At 51.5% G+C, this 19,250-nt stretch overlaps 1 protein-coding gene across 2 annotated transcripts in view; it reads left to right on the top strand.

Annotated features, from left to right (window-relative positions):
* DPYSL3 (dihydropyrimidinase like 3) overlaps nucleotides 1-19,250 on the top strand; it is a 27,768-nt gene extending 8,518 nt beyond the window's left edge. For both annotated transcript variants that reach the window (XM_065734916.1, XM_065734918.1), the window contains exons 2-14: nucleotides 5,269-5,357; nucleotides 7,424-7,608; nucleotides 9,636-9,800; nucleotides 10,085-10,146; nucleotides 10,564-10,644; nucleotides 11,602-11,670; nucleotides 13,871-13,991; nucleotides 14,309-14,465; nucleotides 16,734-16,875; nucleotides 17,120-17,290; nucleotides 17,829-18,008; nucleotides 18,608-18,770; nucleotides 19,059-19,250. In XM_065734916.1, the coding sequence (XP_065590988.1) occupies nucleotides 5,269-5,357; nucleotides 7,424-7,608; nucleotides 9,636-9,800; nucleotides 10,085-10,146; nucleotides 10,564-10,644; nucleotides 11,602-11,670; nucleotides 13,871-13,991; nucleotides 14,309-14,465; nucleotides 16,734-16,875; nucleotides 17,120-17,290; nucleotides 17,829-18,008; nucleotides 18,608-18,770; nucleotides 19,059-19,147 (1,674 nt within the window). In that variant the 3' untranslated portion in view covers nucleotides 19,148-19,250. The remainder of the gene's footprint in view (nucleotides 1-5,268; nucleotides 5,358-7,423; nucleotides 7,609-9,635; nucleotides 9,801-10,084; nucleotides 10,147-10,563; nucleotides 10,645-11,601; nucleotides 11,671-13,870; nucleotides 13,992-14,308; nucleotides 14,466-16,733; nucleotides 16,876-17,119; nucleotides 17,291-17,828; nucleotides 18,009-18,607; nucleotides 18,771-19,058) is intronic.

Here is a 19,250-nt window from a genome sequence, read left to right as displayed (position 1 = left end):
TGCGGGGAGTCCAGCTGCGCCGGAGTCACACTGGTGCCTCTGTGCTGATTTCTCTGTAGGTTTTCGCGCTGTGATCCTGCTCGTGCCTTCCTCCGCGGGATGCGGCTGCTTTTCCCCGGCCCTCCCCAGAGGAGGCTGTGTGTGGATTTGTGTCTGGAAAGTGAACGGGTCTTTCATCTTTTGTTGATGGCTTTCTGCTTTGTATTGTCCATTTTTCCTCCTGAGGACAGCTTTGGCTTCTTGAAGAAAAAGGGAAAACAAAGCAGACAAGCTTCATTATTCTTCTTAATGTACAGGAGCAAACAAAGTGCTCCCAAAGAAGCACAACTTCTATAAAGAGAAATTATTTTGTCAGTCCAGGTTCTCATCCCAATAGCTTTAATAAGCAACATTGCCGTCACAAATCCTCGCTTTTCTGTGTCACAGACCGCAGTGACAAAACGCTGCTGTTCCAGGTGGGATTTCCCCCATTCCCTGGGGCTATTTTCCACAAGGAAAGTGCAGTCCAGTTTATGGGAGTAAACGTGGGGCTTGTTCCTGATCCTGTGGAATCCAACAAGGACTTTCTCACTGCAGAAGTGACGAAGCCTCACAAGTTGCTTTATTTCTCTGCTAAATCCTTCCCTTAGCCTACTGAAGCTTGAATTGCCATGGGTGAATGACATCTTTGGACCCAGCACACAGGTAGTTCTCTGCTGTGACTTTCACAGCCTGATGATGGCCCCCTGGCACTCACTTGCCCTGAAATTTGGGTTGAATGCCCATGTGTCCTCAACACACTCTTTGAGGTCCAGGGTAAGCAATGAAGTAACCAGAGGCTGTGTGATCTCTCTTTTAAGAGTGATGTAAGGAAAATCTCAGCTGTGGTGGCTTCTCTAGAAGGAAGTGCTGCAGTTGCTTCATGAAGATTGTGCCTCCCTGGGGCATTGTTTCACTTGTTTGTTCTTCCCCCCCAGGGTTTCCATCCCAGGGTCTGTTACTGCCTGTCAGGACACATAGTGTCTGCTCAGCTGTGCATGTTATAACAGGTTGTATTGTGCCAGTAGGATGGAGGATAGCTCAGGGACCTTTCAAGCATCACAGCTGAAAGGTCTTGGAAGTGCCTTGTGCTGGCCGTAGCTCACCTGTAGGTCTCAAACTGCTGAGCCTGCAGAGCAGTGCCTTTGCTGGGTCTGTCGCCCCAGGAACAAGCAGATTTGGCTTTTTTGCAGGTATTGGAAATCAGAGTGGTTTTCCTTCCTGTCAGATATTGTTTAAACTGTCTTGTGCAATTCTGGAGAGGCACAGGCAATCCCATCCTATTTCTTCTCGTACTTGCTGGTGTTGCTGTCACAGCTGGTGGCTAGTTTCCAACCACGGTAAATTGGTGTGGAATTATTCCCAACCTGAACTAGAAAAGCCTGGTCAAAGTGACACGTGACAGTGTTACAAGCAAGACTGTGGCCATTGAAAGAAGGTTTGAAAGTCTGGGCATGTGTTGGTAGCAGCGTGGATAGAAAAGTGGAGAGTGAAATATTTTGGCTTTCTCAGTGCCTGGTTCATCAGCTCAGGAGCTTTTTTTTTTTACAGTTTACATCACACACAGTGTATCAGAGTCTGGTAGATGTGGTGCTACTGACCAGGTATGTACTGATGCTTGGGCACTGAGCTCAGGGGTCAGCCCAAACTTTCTACGTGCTTATTAGCTCCCCCTCACCCTGATAGAATCAAAATATTTCCTTTCCTTCCATTCACAGTGTTTTCTTACCCTGCAGAATGTGAAGTAGAGTGTCTAAGAGGAGAAATGACTTGCCATAGTTTCACAAAATAACTGCCAATGGAGCTGTTGGTTGATACAAAACATTCTGGTCATTGTGCTTTGGTCACAAAAGCCTTTTCTATCCCAGGTGGTCTGGAGTTCCCTCATCTTCTCATGGTGTGGGCTGTGCTTACCCCTTTCAGCCATCTCATCACAGCCCTCAGGCAGCATCTCTGTGATGTCTCCAGCCTCTTTAGAAATAAAGAGGCTTGCATAGGGCTGGTTGGTATCTCATGTGGGGAGAAAAACCTCAGTTACTGACTGGACAGCTTTGTTCCACACCTGGCCACAGGTCTCGGGGAACAAGGAGTTAGTTCACGGCTCTGCTGACGCTGCGATTCCAGCGCGAGGCTTTTCAGCACTCTCCTGAAGTCCCTTAATAAGGACACGTTCAGCTCCTGATGTCACACCTTTGCAATTAGTGTCTATTCTTTTTCAAGGTAAAGAGCAGTAAAGCCATGCACCTGCTCCTGTGCTACCCTAACTATGCCCTTGTGCTTAGTTAATAAGGTGAGCACTGCTCTTGGCTGGGTCTAGCATCCCTCTGGAAGCAGCTGCCTCCCTCTCCTGCGACACATCACACCAAGAGATTTTAAGAGGCCCCTGATACTCCGGGATCTCAAATGGACAGATAATGCTTAAGAGCATCAGGAGCAGAGTGTGGGCATGAGGAAATGGGTAATGGTTTTGAAAGCTTCTTAGGACTGATCCCACATGCAGGCAGTCAGAGCAGCAGAGTGTCTAGCACCCAGATGGAGCTGCTGAGCAGGGCAGAGGTGCTGGGTGGCGAAGATCCCAGTGGGAGGCACGGTGCTGTGCCCTGGGGCACCTCGCATCCATGCGCTGCTCCCACACGTGGCCCTTGCCAAGAGCTGTGCTCCTGCTCGCCGCCGTGCCAGGCCCTGGCACACGTGGCACCGCGCTGCTGGTGGGTCTGGAGGAGAGGGGCTGCGGCAGTGCCTGTGTGGACAGGGCCTCCCATCTGCTGACTGTGCCCGTGACACGGCCCGACACGGACTGGCAGTGGGATGCGGTGGGTGTGGAGAGGCACGGCCGAGCTCTGGTGGGGGAACAGTGTGCTTATTGTGATCTGGGGCTGCACTGGATGTGTGTGCTGCAGAAGCTGCCTATTAAGTCAGGCTCATTTCCTCGAAACTGTTTCATCCTCTTCCGTTCTGCTTTCCTGGCTTCTTGATGTCAGGGTGCTCCCCTGAATAATGCAGAGCCTGGAGGTGGGGCATCGTTGGGATGTTCCTTATTTTACTGTGTTATATTTTTCCTCCTTGTTAGTGGGTGGATACCAGCACAGCTGCTCTCCTGCAGCGTGCAGGGGTGCTCTGGTGAGCAGGCATGGGGCAGGCCCCACAGCAGGGCCTGACCCGTGAATAAAGGCACTGTTTGTGCTGCAGCTGTAGTGAGTATAGCAATTTTATTTAGCAGCTAACTGAGCACTGAGCAGCCCTTCTTCTCTGCCACAAAGTGACTGCATTTGTGTACGGGTGTATTTTTTGACCTCATATTAGCAGTTTATTCAGAAATTGTCAAGTGCTCCGATCTTCTGCTTCCCATACCACCATGTCCATGTCCCTGTGCTTTTTCTGGTCTGATGAGTAAGAAGAAGCAGTCAGCATCGGTGTGTGCTGATGCTTCTGCACCCTGGCAAGAACGAGCTCCATGGACCAAAGAAGGGTAAATCACTAGCTGCAAAAGCTGTGGGTGTGGCATACCGGAGTCTGGTTGTGGTTTTGGATTTGGGCAGGTTGGCTCTTCCAGCAGGCTAGCTAAAACAAACAAGGGTATGCCGTGGTATATGAGGGAAATGGGAGAAACTGTACATACTTAACTGGAGTATTGTGTTTCTGACCATAGCCCTGATTTGTAGCCTGCAGTTGATTCTGCTGCATGGTAATTGCTGTCTGCCATAAATGCATATCCTTTCCATCCCTAGGAGCCGCAGCTCAGCTATCTTCCCTTGCTGACTGACAGGCTATAAGGATATGTCTGTGGTTCCACTTCACTCTTCTAGTGTTTTCTGAATTTAAAATTGCACTGTTGTTAGTGAGATGACATTTATACAGAAGCAGAAGGGAGGACAAGTGCCCTGTGCCATGGAGGAGGAGAATCAGTGGTCCGTTAGCAGCACTGTCTGTGTCTGAGGTCCGTGGCCCCAGGCCTGGGCATCCCATGCAGTGTGCAGCGTGGGGAGGGGCTGCAGGCTGGCCCCAGACCTGGCGCTCCTGGCTGGCATGCCTGGCTAGGCTGCAGCACAGGCAGATGCAAGTGATGGGTGCTTGCAACCTTGGTGACACCAGGCAAGGTAACAGCTCCACGTGCTGGCAGTGACCTGCTGGTTAGATCCATGCAAACCTCTGCTGGACCTCTGTGTTCCACCCACAGTCAGGAGAGAGGAGAGCTGAGCTGGGTCTGCTGCTCGGAGAGGACCGTGGCCGTGAGGGGTCAGGCCTGGCTCCAGCCCTGGGCTGCAGCGGGCCGTGGGTCCTGGCCCTGTGCTGCTGGTGGCCTTATCTCAGCAGCAGAGCCTGGGGCTGCTGAAGGCTGTCAGTGCTGCCGGGGAGAGCCCGTGGAGGCCGAGCTGCAGCAGCTGAATGCGCCGTGCTGCGTGCTGCCTTCCCCACCCAGTTTCTTTGTCTGCACGGCGCAGTGAGACTGCCTTGCGGTACAGCCTTGCTCTTCTGCCTTGCTCTTCTGCCGCTGTGCACCGCCGGGGTGTGAGGGGGTTCTCTCGCTGGGAATGAGCGTGCAATAGTGATGTTTCCAGAAATCCCTTGGGGGTAACTGGTGCAGAGCGGCAAGCCCAGCTCCCTTTAGAGGAATTAACTGTACAAGCTCCAAAAGATATGGATGGCTATGTGTGAGCTCTGCAGAGGCTGTCAGCAGCTGGGTTTGGGCTTGTACTGTGGTGGTGGCTGGGGGGGCTGGGATTCACACCACAAAATGGGGCTGTAGGCACCTGCAGGAGCAAAGGGGAAAGTAAGGGATGGTTGAAAGCTGGGAAGGATCCTGGATGTGGTTTAAGCAATCAAGAAGTCTGCTTATCCTCTGGAACAGCAAAAGCAGATAATGTCACCTGAATTTGTGGCACCCATGTGTGAGATCAGGGTGTTTTTCCCAGTACCACGTGCAGCCATTGCTCGGACTTGTGCAGAAGGAGGACCCTATATTCCTCAGGATAGGATTTGTTCCGTGCAGCACTGTGTCTGTTCTCTCAGTTGCCTAGATCCAAAAGTGTGAGTGCAGGAAGGGACATAAGAGCATTTCTGGTCCAGGTGCCGTTCAGTCCTTGTGCTTGTTCTGTTTTCCAAGTGTCACGGCAGACAAACTTTCTGAAGCATCTGCTGCTGCAGTGAGTTGTGTGCTGCAGTAAGAGAGCACCCAAGAGAAGCAGTCCATTGGCAGCTGAGGAATGTGTGTTGCCTGCTGCTGACTTCTGCCGTGTTTTCTCTTCACAGAGTGATCGTCTCCTTATTAAAGGAGGGAGAATAGTCAACGATGATCAGTCATTCTACGCTGACATTTACATGGAAGATGGTCTCATAAAGTAAGTATGGGACTTCCACTGTGTATTACTTCTGTTTCTCCTTATATTAGCTTCAGGTTAGGATGGTTACTGGCTTTCTGTGAATGCAGTTTGCATCCTGCTCGCCACCTGGTGAAACCCACTTTGGTTGGAGGCTCAGCTCTCCACCTTTATGAAGCCTAACATGTTTACATAGTGACTGAATTGCAGCTGGACTGGTGACCTTGTGACAACAGTGTCCACTGTACAACAAAGCTGTATCTAACTGCATCAGGAGCAAGGTTTGTCTGTGCCTCCTGTGTCACTAGTGTTAGCATGAATGACCCCACCCAAGATCCCATTTGTTAGCACTGTCAGGGAGTGCTGTGCTGCAGGTCATCTAGCTCCCTGAGATTTTCAGGAGCTGCTGGCAAATCTCTGGGCCCCTCCAGCTTCTTCACTTGTTAGAGAGGGCAGTGATTGGTTGTCTGAGAGCTGCAGCTCAAAACTAGCAAATTTTACCCGATGACGAGCTCCAAGTTGGGTGAACTGAAAGAACCGTGAAAATTTGCAGCAGAGGGATTTGAAAAGCCATTGCCAGCTGTGTGCTAAGAGAAAAATACCGATCTTCAAAAAATCCAGCAGTAGATAAATACTTTTCAGGAAGTGGGACTATATTTTTATGAGGCTGTTTTTAGCTCAGGGAGGAGAGCATTCTTGACTGGTGATCATACCTGAACAGGGATCGGAGTCAGCTCCAGGTCCAGAGGTGGAACAGAAATCCCTTAGCCTCGTCTATGGCTTGGAGGCTGCAGAATTCCATTGCCTTGCAATCGACATGCTCCTGCAAATGAATTTTCTTAAAAATACAGTGAGCAGTTCAAATTCTTTGGTGAGGGATTCATCTTAAAAAATAGTGGAAGGAGCTGCTGATACGTTGCCATGAGGACACTGGAGCAATCTGATCTGTCTACAGATCTTGTGAGATTCTAAGGAAAAAGCCTGTAAAGTGGATATGCTGAATGAAATACAAAAGTGGAATTTGCTCCTCGGTTGCCTCCCCAGTGTGCCAAGGAAATCATAAGTCTTCCAGTAAAACCTGCGTTTCTTTTATCTTGATTTATCAGGGAAGACTGAGGGTGGCTTGATGAAAATAGGATTTCTGAAAGAAGAGATTTGAAGGCTGAGTGCTACATATGGGCAGATAAAGGGATTGAGGGGACAGGGGGCTGAGTGAAGGGAGTCCCCACATTCAGGTGACCTGACCTGCAGAAGAACTGGTGTGTCCGGGGAGGAGAATATCATTTGTCCTCCAGAGGGCTTTCAGTACAAGCAGGTAGAGCTCTGAGTAGATGTATAGTAGAGATTTTAAGGTTGTTGTCAGATGTTTTGGTATACCTGGGGACTTGTGTGTGAGACTGCTGGTGGCATCCTCGGGAAAGAGGGCAGCAGATGAGAAGGAAGGTCCTGGGGAGAGGGCCTGTCCTTTGCCTGCAGGGCTTTTTACTCAGAGCAGCATTACCAGTCCCTGCCGAGCCCTGAGCTGGCCTAGCAGCTGTGGCATTACGGTGGGAAATCATCTTTCTCTGTAAGTAAGCTTCAGACTTTAGCCTTACTTAAGGTGGGCAGAAGGACGGGGGTGAGGGGAGATTAGGGGTGCGGCTTACTGGAGGCAGGGCTGGTGTCAGGGCTTGGGGGGCACTTGTTCCAGCTAAGCAGGTAGGACTGCTGTGCTGGGAATAGTTGCAGGTGTCTGGCTCCTGGTCAGTGGTGCACGGGGTGACCTGGGCAGCTTCTCACCAAACGTTGCAGCGATCTGTTTATCAGACCATGCTCCTGGCCACCCTGAGCCAGTGCCTGCCCCAGGCAGTTGGTGTCACAATAGACACTGTTAAAGGCGGACAGATGGCAGCCCTCCCAGGACTACACAGACAACCTCACAATTGGCTGCTCAGTGAGGTGGTCTCACCTCTGGTTCCTGGGAAGGAGCAGGGCATTGTTGCCAGGCTGGGATTGGCTTGGCTGCATCCCAGGTGTCCTGTTGATCCATTATATGGTGGCTGGTTTTCTTTTGTGTGTGGCTCACCATCTTGATGTGGTCTTATCAGGCAGATTGGAGATAATCTCATTGTCCCTGGAGGGGTCAAGACCATAGAAGCCAATGGGAAGATGGTGATCCCTGGAGGAATTGATGTCCATACTCACCTGCAGATGCCATACAAGGGGATGACAGCAGTGGATGATTTCTTCCAAGGGACAAAAGCTGCCCTGGCTGGTGGGACTACAATGATCAGTGAGTGCAGCAGGCAGGTCCCACGTGTGACAACACCCAGCAGACTTGTGTGCTTTTGAGTGAAGTTAAAGCACTGTTGCATTCTGTTCTGTAACTTTGCATGGGATCTGTTTGATGTTGACTTCCATGACTTCTGAAGATATACTTTTTTTATGCAGGGGGTGTACAGAGGGGGCTGTGTTGATGTTCCTATGTAGGACAGCAAAGATGGACAGAGACGACGACTGATAGGGAAGAATTTTAGGGAAAATTTTGGAGAAAGGAGAAAGATGATCAACGTTGTCATTGTTACCCTCTGGAAGAGGCAGTTGGGAACAAAATGCATCTGATGCTTGGGAAAACAGGGGAGGGGACTGGGAAGGGAAATCCCTGTGGGAACTCAGAAACATGCAGGCTAAGTGGCAGAGACCAGAGAGCCGTCTTGACACCGATGATCTTTTGGAGACTCAGTAGAGGATGCTTGTTGTCCTTGCCAGGCCGGCCCACGTTTCTCCCTGCCTTGCTGGCTTCTCTAATGGAAAAGAGATTGGAACAGAAAGGGCAGCCAAGTGTGCAGCTCTAGCTTTTGCTACCAGTAACTTGTGGTAGGGCAGGTCTGCGTGGAGTAGAGTTCTGGGATCTTTTTATTTGAGAGGTTCCTGAAAATGAATTTTCCTGACCAGGGGGTGAGACATACCTTTGGATATTAAAATGTGAATCCTTTACAGAGCATCAGCTCTACTCTGCTTGAGCGCAGGGTAGCAGTAAACCACAGAGTGTGGCACAGTTCACCTTCTGAGCTGTCTTGGAGAAGCAGAGCAGTGAGAGGCTGAAGTGAGAGGGTCGCTTACCAGGGTGCAGCCCACATATCAGAATAGCTGTGCAGATGTGAGCCAGCTCTGGTTAGCCCCTACCCATGTCCCCAGTCAAGCACTTCTTCGCAGTGCTTTTGGACATGCTGCTATTCTGAGCTGGGGAAGGCATTTGCAATAAAATCCCAATCCAAGTGAAACTCCTCAGTCTTAAGAATTTTCTGTTTTGCTTTCACTCTTGGAATGTTGCCCAGTTGTTTCTTTTCCTGCTTGCTTTTCACAGTTGCCTTTGTTTTAAAGATCCATGACAATGTGCTCATCTTTTCTATGATGTCTGTTAATGCAGACTGTAAAGAGTAGAATGAATTTGTAGGACCTTTAGTGCTGGGAGAGAAAATGTGCACAGGGCCCTTAGCACAGCTTCAGATCTGTGTTCTGCAGTGATCCAACATCTACAGCTGCTGGTGCCCCCAAGAACCTCAAAAAGGATCAAAACAAACACAAAAAAGGAACACTTTTCTGCCTGGTTAAATAAAAATAGGGCAGTGTGATGCTCAGATGACGCTGAGCAGAGAAACAGAGCAACGTCCTGGCATCCTGTGCTGCTCAGAAATAAACAGTGCTAATGAAAAAGGAAAGAGGACTCTGAGATCCTTCTGTGGAAAGCTCCATGAGTGTGCACTGCTTGCAGACCCAGGCTTTACTGCTGTGCAGTGGGCACAGCTATGTGTGCTGCAGGTTTTCATGGGATGCAGGAGATGGGATACGTGGGCATGCAATTAGTGATCCTTCCAGTAAAGAACTGGGCTTCTTGCCTTCTTCCTACCAGTTCTCATTCCCCCTTGGGCCAAAAAGAAATCATGGAGTGGCAGGCTTGAGGTGGTGTGGCAGGCAGTAATAGGTGCATTAGTGTTGCAGTGTGGGAGGAGACTGTGTTAATGAGGTAGAAATGGGGGTGAACAGGAATGAGGACCTGAAGCACTCAGCTCATTTCTCAGCATAAGCCTGTAAAAGCCCTTGGTCCTTTCCCAGAGGCTGTTAAGTAAAAGCTGTGTGCATTTCCCCCCAATAATTGCACTTGAAGGGGACCACAGAAGTCATGGAGATGACGAGGGCTGTCCTGAGCAGCTGGGGAGACATGTCTGGGATGGTGATGTCTTGCAAAGGTATGGTGGGGTGCACATCGGGACATCTGGCCAGAGGAGCCTTTGTTCATGACCTGTTGTCACCCTGCAGTGGACCATGTGGTGCCAGACCCCGAGTCCAGTCTGGTGGAGGCATTCGAGAGGTGGCGGGAGTGGGCGGACGGGAAGGCCTGCTGCGACTACGCACTGCACGTGGACATCCCCCGCTGGAACCAGCGCGTCCGGCAGGAGCTGCATGCCATGGTCCAGGAGAAAGGTTTGCTGCCTCGTTTTCCTTCCATCAACTGGGTGCAGGGGACCTGGTAGAAAGGGGAAGGTGGTGGATGTGCTGTCCCTGCTCCCCTGGCTGCTGAGCGTGACGGGATTCTGCTTGAGCTGGGAGCATTCTGTGGATGAGTGGCAGAGCAGGCAGCCGGAGCAGAGAGCCTCCTGCCACACAGCCCCTGTGCCCTTCCTCCAGGGGTCTGTGCTTCCCGTGTGTCTGGGGAGGGGAATCTGTTGGCTCACTCCCCTTCAATTTCCTCTCTGCTCTTCCCCTAGGAGTCAACTCATTCATGGTTTACATGGCCTACAAGGACTTGTACCAGATGTCAAACACTGAGGTAGGAGCTCTTTTACAGCTTTGGTTGTGTGCATTGGAGTGCTGGCTGGAAAGCCAGCAGCAGTGCTGTGTAGTCATGGCTCTGTGGCCTGAGGTGAGACACTCTGCAGGGACTTGCATGCTGCTCATCCCTGCTGCCTTGAGAAGTGCAGCCCTCGGGCAGCCCCTCACTGCTCGATGGCCAGGCACCCTGTTAGAGGATGGCAGGTAGAGTGGTGGGCTGCGGAGGACAGAGAACACTAGCTGGGAGCAGGCACTGCCTGGTACAGCCACCGAGGCCATGCTCTGTGTGGCCGATGCTGGGTCCTGCCTGACTCTGTTCCTGCACAGCTCTCTGCTGGGGGCACAGTGCAGAAGACTTACAGTCATGTGTAAGCCAGGGTGACATGTCTGTGGTAATTTCTTCTCTCTGTTTCAGCTGTATGAGATATTCAGCTGCCTGGGAGAGCTGGGTGCCATAGCTCAAGTTCATGCTGAAAATGGGGATATAATTGCACAGGTAGGTACTCAGGTGTGCAGGGACTGGAAATCTATCCCCGGCTGATTTTACGTGTCATGTTACAAAAACCCCACTAAAGCCGCATGGGTATCTTTTGCAAGGTGATCTCTTTGCTGCTCAGCAGTGATATCAAATTTACCAAGATTTTCTGCTGTGAAGTATCTGGTGGGAACTGCAGAAAAGATTTTGTGAGATCCTTCAGCATTGTCCTTCAGGGCGCTGATCTGCACTTCAGCATAGAAGAACTGGCTTGTGGTACTTATGTGTTTTGGTCCTGAGAAACAGTAGTAGGTAAAAAATCAATTTCAGAGGAGCACAGCAGATCAGCCAGGAATGAGCACGAGTGTTTTGAAGTGGATGATTCTCTTATTACAGAAAGCATCGTCATCTTCTAGAGATAATAAAAACTCAATTAATTGAAAGGGATATCAGATACTGACAAACTATTCTTTTAAAACAAAACCAGTGAAAATATCTGTGACATCTGAAGAAAGAAAAGCAACACAAAAAACCCACACTGGCCAAAGTTTTGTTAAGCAGGTGGTTTCCTGCAGGATTAGAAAGACGGGCTGACAGATGAGAGAAAGCAGATATCAGCAGCTCTTTTTCTTCCTAAATTCAAAAGGAACTTGGAATGGGCAGAACTTTTCAGGAGAACATCAGGATTTTAAAGGACCACGAGATAACTGGTGAATTTATTATTGCAAAGCTTTTCCAGCTTTGTCAGTGGTGTGAGAGAGGTCTGAACCAAAACATTTCTCGTGTTTTCATACTAGCATCTGTGAGGTTCAGAGAGAGACTCTTTATGTACTTCTGGATGAAAACAAAGCTCGTTTATCTGCCTGTGCTAAATACAGAGTGCAGTGACAGCTCTGTTCAGCCATCAGAAGGGGTCTGCTTGTCTGTGGGGGAAGGTTCAGAACCTGATAACATCTCTTTATCCTTTCTGTGTCCTAGGAACAGGCCAGGATGTTGGAGATGGGAATCACTGGTCCAGAGGGCCATGTGCTGAGCAGACCCGAGGAGGTAAGGCACAGAACAGTGCTCTGAAGAGCTTTTTCTGTGAGCTGTAGTGGGGTGTACTGCGTGTGCAAGTGTAATGCTGTCTGGTTTGGTATCAGCTCAAGAAAGAGTGAGATGCTTTTTTGTGACCAGCGTTTTTCTACCTTGCTAGAGTCTCCTAGCAGGGATGAGGGCTTCTGAGTTGTTCAGAGATGAAATAATCAACAGAAAGTTCTGTACAGTTGTAGCAGCACTTGGGGCAGGTTTGGCAGCATTTATTTTCTATGGGATTCCAGATTGCAAGAGGCCCGAGGAGAACAGAAAGGCAAGTTTTAGTCCCTCTGAAAGGTCACTATTCATGTGTCTGAGCACAGACAGATTCCAGCCTCTTCCTGCCTAATCTCTGCTTACAGTCTAATGTGGGTTTTGAAGTCAGACAGACAAAATGATTGGTGGAAGGAGTGGGAGGGGAGGAAAGGGGGAATTTCCTGGTTACAAGTCATTGTCAGGACACTAATTAGATTATTTCTAATTTTAGCTTACAGGGTATTTTTCTGTTTGGTCTGTTAATCTGAGTGTGTCTAATTTTAGATGGGTTTTCTTGAGACAACTCCTTGCTGAGAGCTGCTTTTTAACTTTCTGTGGCACATGAAAGAAGAAAACAGTAAGAGATCTGGTTCAACTACAGAACTGAGTAGGGGAACACAGTGACAGGTACTTCAGGGTCTGCAGAAATAAAATCAATTGGCTTAAATTAACAGTATAAGTTGACTGTATTGTAACTGGTAGTGACAGATAGAGCCCAGCGTAATGCAGTGCTTACTGTCTTTGAAGTATGAGACGATAAAGAGGAAAGACAACATAAAAGCCAGTAGATCATAGTTCCTCTGTGTATAAATGTACACTTCTTTTTTTTTTTGGCCTTAGACCTGTTGCCACTAGCTGGCAAGCTGACCTGCAGTTACGGGATATTGTGCCAGAATTTGAGAACTGTCCTGTTCCTGTAAGACAGTGCTGCAGTTCTTCTTGTCCAGAGCCAATAAAGCATTATCGAGTGTTTGATCCTGAAATGCCGTTAAAGCATAAGGCAACTGAAAACAGTGCAAGAAAGCTCTAGATGCAGTCTGTACAGCCAAAGCCAGATGTATGACCTTTGAAAAGAAAGTGTTTTTCTTCCAGCACACCTTCAATCTGGGAAAACATTTGGTGGTGTGCAAGTGACGTGCTGCCCTCCCAAAAGCTTGCAGGTGGTTGGCAAGGCACTGGGAGGCTGAGCAGGGTCCAAGGGCCTGCTGTGTCCCGAAAGGACTTCTGTGGACATTAAAGACATGCTCTTCTAGCAGGTAGTGCTGGGGATTTGGTAGTGCAGGATGGTGCTGCTTCAGACTGGATCAGTTTTGGAGGGTATTCAGTGATGGCTCTGTTAGTTCCTGTCCATGTGTTAAAGCCCACTCAAGACCATAAGCATGCTGGCATGTTTTCCGAAGAGTTGTTAAGATGCAGAAGAAAATTCTTTTTGCTGTGCTGATGGATGGTGCTACAGACAGGCTCACAGAAGTGTGTGAGGTGCACTCATATGTACGTCTGAGTGCAGTGGCCTACTACTGGGAGCACTGAGCAGCTGCCAGCTGCAGGCAGCAACAGCACAGTGCCTGCCTTCCCTGGGCCCGGCTGGTTGGTATGTTGTCTTTTTAAGGCTTCTGTTTTCAGCTTTCTCAGGCTGAAGATTGAAGCCAAGCTGCAGAGCTAACACTTAGAGAACGTCTAGGGTTGAGCTCAGGCTGAGCAAGGGCTGATGTCATAGTTCAAAGATAACCCTGTGGTGGAAACAAGCCCTGCTCCAGCAGCTGGCTTTCGGAGCAGCCAGTCTGTGCTGCTGGCAGCCCACCGGGACACAGCACCCCAGGCAGCAGCAGGGCAGTGTCTGATTAAACTGAACACTTGGAGAGGCAGAGATGCGTCTGCCTGTGCTGGCTGGAGCCATGCTACCAGGTGTGGGCAGCTGGCCCTGGGCTCCTCGGGCTGCTGACAGAACTGGAGCCAGGCAGGGGAACAAGCGGCAGCCCAGCTCCACGCTGCAGCCCTGCAGAGTGCTGCTTGGCTCTGGCCTGAAGATTGGGCCCTGGAGCCTGAAGCCTCCCCCAGTTACCAGAGTGAGCACAGCCAGCAGCGAGCCCTCCTCGCCTGCTGTGCTCCTCTGCAGCCTCACTGTTCTCTCTTCCAGCTGGAGGCAGAAGCTGTCTTCCGAGCCATCATCATTGCCAGTCAGACCAACTGCCCTCTCTATGTGACTAAAGTGATGAGCAGAAGTGCTGCGGATCTCATCTCTCAAGCCAGGAAAAAGGGTGAGCAGCTGCTGGTGCTGTGTGTATCCACACTGTTGCCACTGGAGTCTGGGCAGCTGGATTTGGTGTTGCCCTGGCTTGCTGGGCTCAGAACCCTTCCTTGAGCAGCCCAGAGCTATCCCATCTATTAGGGTCTGCACCATCAGGCTCTGCAACTGGAACTGAAGGACTGGGAAGTGCCTTTGATAGTAGAGAAATCTCTGGACATGCTGTGGGCCCAGCAGTCCCTCCTTTCTGCCCTAAAAGGCCACAACAGGTAGACAAGGATCAGACTGCTGTAGTCACCAAACCTGTGTCCTCTCTGCCCCTTTTTCCAGGCAATGTGGTGTTTGGTGAGCCCATCACAGCCAGCCTGGGGACTGATGGAACACACTACTGGAGCAAGAACTGGGCCAAGGCTGCGGCGTTCGTGGTCTCACCCCCACTAAGCCCAGACCCCACAACCCCTGACTACATTAACTCCCTCCTGGCCAGGTGAGCAGCAGCGGCCAGGCAGGCTGTGCCTTGTCTGGTCTTTTCTGCCAGTGACTGCGAGTGGGAGGCAGAGCCTTTGGCCTGCAGCAGCCAAAGAGAAGGCCAAAGAGTATTCAGGTAGCCTTGACATTATTCCAATGTGAACCACTTCAGCCCAGGGATTTAATGAGCTGCCTGATGAAATGGCTGCCCCAGAGCCACAGTGGCTGCCGTGAGAGGCGCTGAAAGCATAGCACCAGTAATGAGAAAAATAGTATGGCAAGCAGTCATGAACTGCTTTAAGTGCTCTGAAGAAGGGAAAGAATTGAGGGCCAGGCAGCACAGAGTTGTCAGTGGCAGCGTTGGCCAAGCTGGAAAAGCCTTGTGACTGTGGGAAGAGCAGAAGGAGAGGCCTGGGATGTGGCTGTGCATGAGGAGGTCTGGGAGCAGAGGTGGCACAGCTGGTGGGGTCCAACCTGCCAAATACCACACTGGCTTTTTGTCCCCAGGTGGACAGTAGAACAGCCTGCAAGGAGCACGAGGCTCTTACGGACAGCTCGTGCATGTCTGGCAAGAATAGTGGATGATTTTTCACCCTAAAGGCAGGGGGTGGGGAAGGGATCTGCTGAACGCAGAGAGCAAACAATAGAAGCACTTCAGCTATTTGAGGTGACCTTTCTCTCAGAGCTATCCTCCATCCCCTCACTGGAAAGGCATGCAGCACAGCCAGGGACTCAGTGCCCACTGCTGGCTGTGCCCACATGTGAGCTGCAAGCCCCACAGCTCTGCTGAGCACTGTGTGTGGTGCTGCTCTGTGCTAGCTGGGCAGGGCTGGCTGGGGGCTGTAAATGGAAACAACCTTTGAGGTAATGTTGGAAACATCTCTGAGATGAGCAAGGGATGCCAGGTCAGAAATAGGTGTGACAGCAGAGGGATAAGCTGGGGTTGTGCCCCAGTGAGGGGCAGTGCTGGGTCTGTGTAGAGTTGCTGTGGCTGGCAGGAGAGGTGCCCACGTATCTGGGGTCTGAATGTGCCACCTTGCCTGGGATTTTACTGTGGGCATTGAGCAGCATGTGTGTCTGCTTGATCTGAACGGATGAGATAGATACAGATCCTAGTGACTGGCAGTGAAATAAGAGCCCAACTCCTGAATTTGATTTTTAATGCTTTGGGACTGTTTCAATACCAAATTTACCACAGACCTCAGAGGAGGGGCAGGAGAACCTCTGAGCTCTGCAGACAGCACAGCTCAGTCCCAAACTCTTTTCCCAGTTGTTTTCTGTGAGGCTTTGGCGGAAGAAGCAGCTGAAGGGCTTCAGCTGGGCTGGGTGGTTTGTTTTTTTCCACCAAGACAAAGCTGGTGGAGATTAGGAAGCGTGTTGTGTCATCAGGCTGGATCTCTGGCGCTGCAGTCAGACATATGGCAGAAATTATCAGAGGAAGATGGAGATTACCAGTGGATTAGGACCGATTCGTGGCCCTGTGCAGAGCAACTGCATCTGTGCCATCAGAGGTTTGGGTACAGGAGCCCAACTCTTGCAGGCCTTTCCCTCCCAGCTGCTGCAGGAGCCTGCCTGGGCCCTGCTCCCTTTCACCTGGCAGTGGCTGTGTCCCCAGCTCCCCTCAGGCCCAGCTGATTTTCAGCTCCTTGTCCTGTCCTCCTGGCAGCAGCTGGTTCTGCCCATTCCTGCCCTTTGCTGTCTCTGCTGAATCAGCAGATGGATCCCATCCTGCCAGCAAACCCCTCCACACAGAGGACCCTGGGCAAGGGCAGGGTGAGCTCATACTGGATGGAGCCGGAGCTGCCAGGACACAGTGGATGGCCTCTGTGGGGACAGTCCTTGGCTGGGCAGGGATCCTTCCTCCTTGCTTGGCATGTTCTCCCAGGCAGACCCAACAAGCTGCCAGAAATTATTGGTCTGTCTCACACTGATATGTTTTGTCCCTCTAGCTTGATGTGAGTCATGGTCTGTTAGGGAAGTACACCTATTGTCTCGGCACAGGCTGCTGTGTTCCCCATGATGTTTCCCCCACTCTGAACTGTGCACTGTGCACAGCGTGCTGGCTGTGCCCCAGGCGGGCAGTGTAGCCACCATTGCCCAGGGGAGTCATCCACTACAGGGGCTGTTGGTGGGGGTCTGCAGGCTGAAGAGTCACAGAAACAGGCGTGCAGAGTAATAGAGAGCTGGGCAGGGACTGCCCACACGCAGAGGACTTCCTAGTCCCTCATGTCTCTGCCACTGTCTGACTATGAAATGGCTCAGCATGCTCTTATTACCACCACACCAGTGGTGACCTGCAGGTGTCGGGAAGTGCCCACTGTACGTTCAGCACTGCACAGAAAGCAATTGGAAAAGACAACTTCACAGCAATCCCAGAGGGGACCAATGGCATCGAGGAACGGATGTCTGTCATCTGGGACAAGGCAGTGGTAAGAGACAGCCTAGCAGGGAGTGGACAAGCTTGAGTGGACCAGCAAAGCTGAGTACCCAGTGGCGTGTCTCCTTTCTGGCTCTATGGGCTGAAACAAGCTGGAGCAGGAGAAGCAGCTGCCACAGGATGAACAGCCGCGACTCATGAATATTGCTCCAGCTTGTGGTCTGTCTAGTGCCAGACCTGGGCTCTTCCTTTTCCCTTCCCCAGAAGAGTGTTTTGTTCTCTTTGTGTCTGAGCAGGCTACAGGAAAGATGGATGAAAACCAGTTTGTGGCAGTGACAAGCACTAATGCTGCAAAAATCTTTAATCTGTACCCACGGAAAGGGAGAATAGCTGTGGGCTCAGACAGTGATCTGGTCATTTGGGATCCTGATGCAGTGAAGATCGTCACAGCAAAAACCCACCAGTCTGTAAGCCCGCTGCTCGTGCCGGGAATGGGTGTGGGAAGTGCTACACAGTGATCTTGCTGCAAGGAGCTTGGTGCTGCCCTGCTGGTGAGATGCAGGGACCAAGTTCCAGCTCTGGGTAATGCAGCTGTGACTGCAGGGTGGGATGCCTTCGAGTCCTGGGCTCTGCTTGCAGCATCTTTTTCACCCAGCCGCCTTGCTCTCCTGCTGTGGCTGCTCTGCACTAGGCTTTTCTCATTTGGATTTCTCAGTTCTGAGTCCAAATTTTTCCCAGTTTTGTCAGCATGCTTTGTTCATCCCATCCTACCTCCCTGTTTCTCACCTGGTTCCTAAGCAGCAGGTGCTGGTTTACATGGGAGCTGGGGTGGGTTCTAGGTGTGATGGACTGGTGAAGAACGGAAGGGCTCTGGGGCAGCCAGGGCCATTACAGGTGTCCTCTCCCTGCCCTGGAGGCTTCAGCAGCGAAGTGTGGGGACTGAGCAGCCCTCAGTGGGCAGACAGTGCTCACGTTTCTCCTGACTGCCACCCTTGGTTGCTGCAGGCAGCTGAATACAACATCTTTGAAGGGATGGAGCTGCGTGGGACCCCACTGGTTGTCATATGCCAAGGAAAGATCATGCTGGAGGATGGCAACCTGCACGTGACCCAGGGGACTGGGCGCTTCCTGCCCTGCAGCCCTTTCCCTGACTATGTCTACAAGCGGATCAAGGCCAGGAGAAAGGTAAGGAGGTGGGGATGCCAGCAGAAGGAGCAGTGAAGCTGTTAACCCAAATTGCCCCTTTCCCAGCTAGCTGATTGTTTACTCTCTGGTGTATCTGGTATCTTGGAAACAGCGCTGCAAACCTGTGTATGCTGAACCTACTGGGAATGGATAAGGGCTTGGCAGAGCTGTGACCTCTGTGCTGGTGGTGTGCTACCACCAGGGCAGGACATTGGCCTCAAGTCAGCAGTGGGTGCTGCTGGTCCAGCTGCTCCCTTGTTGCCTTCCTGCTGCAGCAGGAATCTGAAGGGAACTGCTGAGTTAAAAACTAGGAGACTGGGCAAAAAGGGCCTTTCCCTGTCTGCACAACGTAAACCCACATCAAGGGCTTGCCTGTTGCATAGTCCCTCAGCCCACTTTGGGAGATGAGTGGTGGGGCTGAGACACCTCCATGCTGCAGGGAGGTCTCAGGCGTGCAGGACAGATGAGCGCAGGGCTGGCAGCGTGAGTGGGCTCTGCAGTGGGAGCAGGGGGCCTGGGCTCCGTGCTGCAGGGTGCTGGTGGCACTGGGGGGCTCACGGGAGTCGCAGTGTCACTGTGCCACTCCTGTCCGGTAGCAGATGGCGGAGATGCACGCTGTGCCCCGGGGCATGTATGATGGACCTGTGTTTGACCTGACCGCCACCCCCAAGGGCGGCACTCCTGCGGGGTCCACCCGGGGGTCCCCCACGCGGCAGACACCTCCTGTCAGGAACCTCCACCAGTCAGGGTTCAGCCTGTCAGGTAAGCGTGGCACTGGGTGGGCTGGGTGCCCCAGGGTGGGGGGTGGCCGGGCTGCAGCCATAGTGCAGCACTGGACCCTGCTTGTGCTGTGTGGGACTGCACACGGAGAGACAGCTGCTCCTGGAGTGGCCACTGCTCTCCTTGGGGTCTTGCCTCAGTCAGAGGCAGAGAGGTCACCATCGGTGGCCCAGAGCCTTTCAGCAAGACTCCAGCCTTCCTGGTGGCTGAGTCATGCCGAGAACATCCTCTCAGCATCCCTTTCCCTTGGTGCTTTCTTGCCCTTTCCAGGCACCCAGATTGATGAAGGCATTCGCTCTGCCAGCAAGCGCATTGTCGCACCGCCAGGAGGCCGCTCCAACATAACCTCCCTCAGCTAAACCCCCACACGGAGGGGGGAGCGAGCCCTGTGCAAGCAAAGGAAGAAAAATGGTACATTGATGTTTAAGAAGGAAAAGCAAATAAACCTGTTCTGAAGAATCA

The sequence above is a fragment of the Cyrtonyx montezumae genome, unplaced genomic scaffold (genome assembly GCF_038088225.1).
Source record: "Cyrtonyx montezumae isolate F1298 unplaced genomic scaffold, pur_monq_1.0 scaffold_18, whole genome shotgun sequence".
NCBI classification, from domain to species: domain Eukaryota; kingdom Metazoa; phylum Chordata; class Aves; order Galliformes; family Odontophoridae; genus Cyrtonyx; species Cyrtonyx montezumae.
Note: the sequence above shows the minus strand (reverse complement) of the source record. Positions and strands in the feature narration are given on the sequence as shown.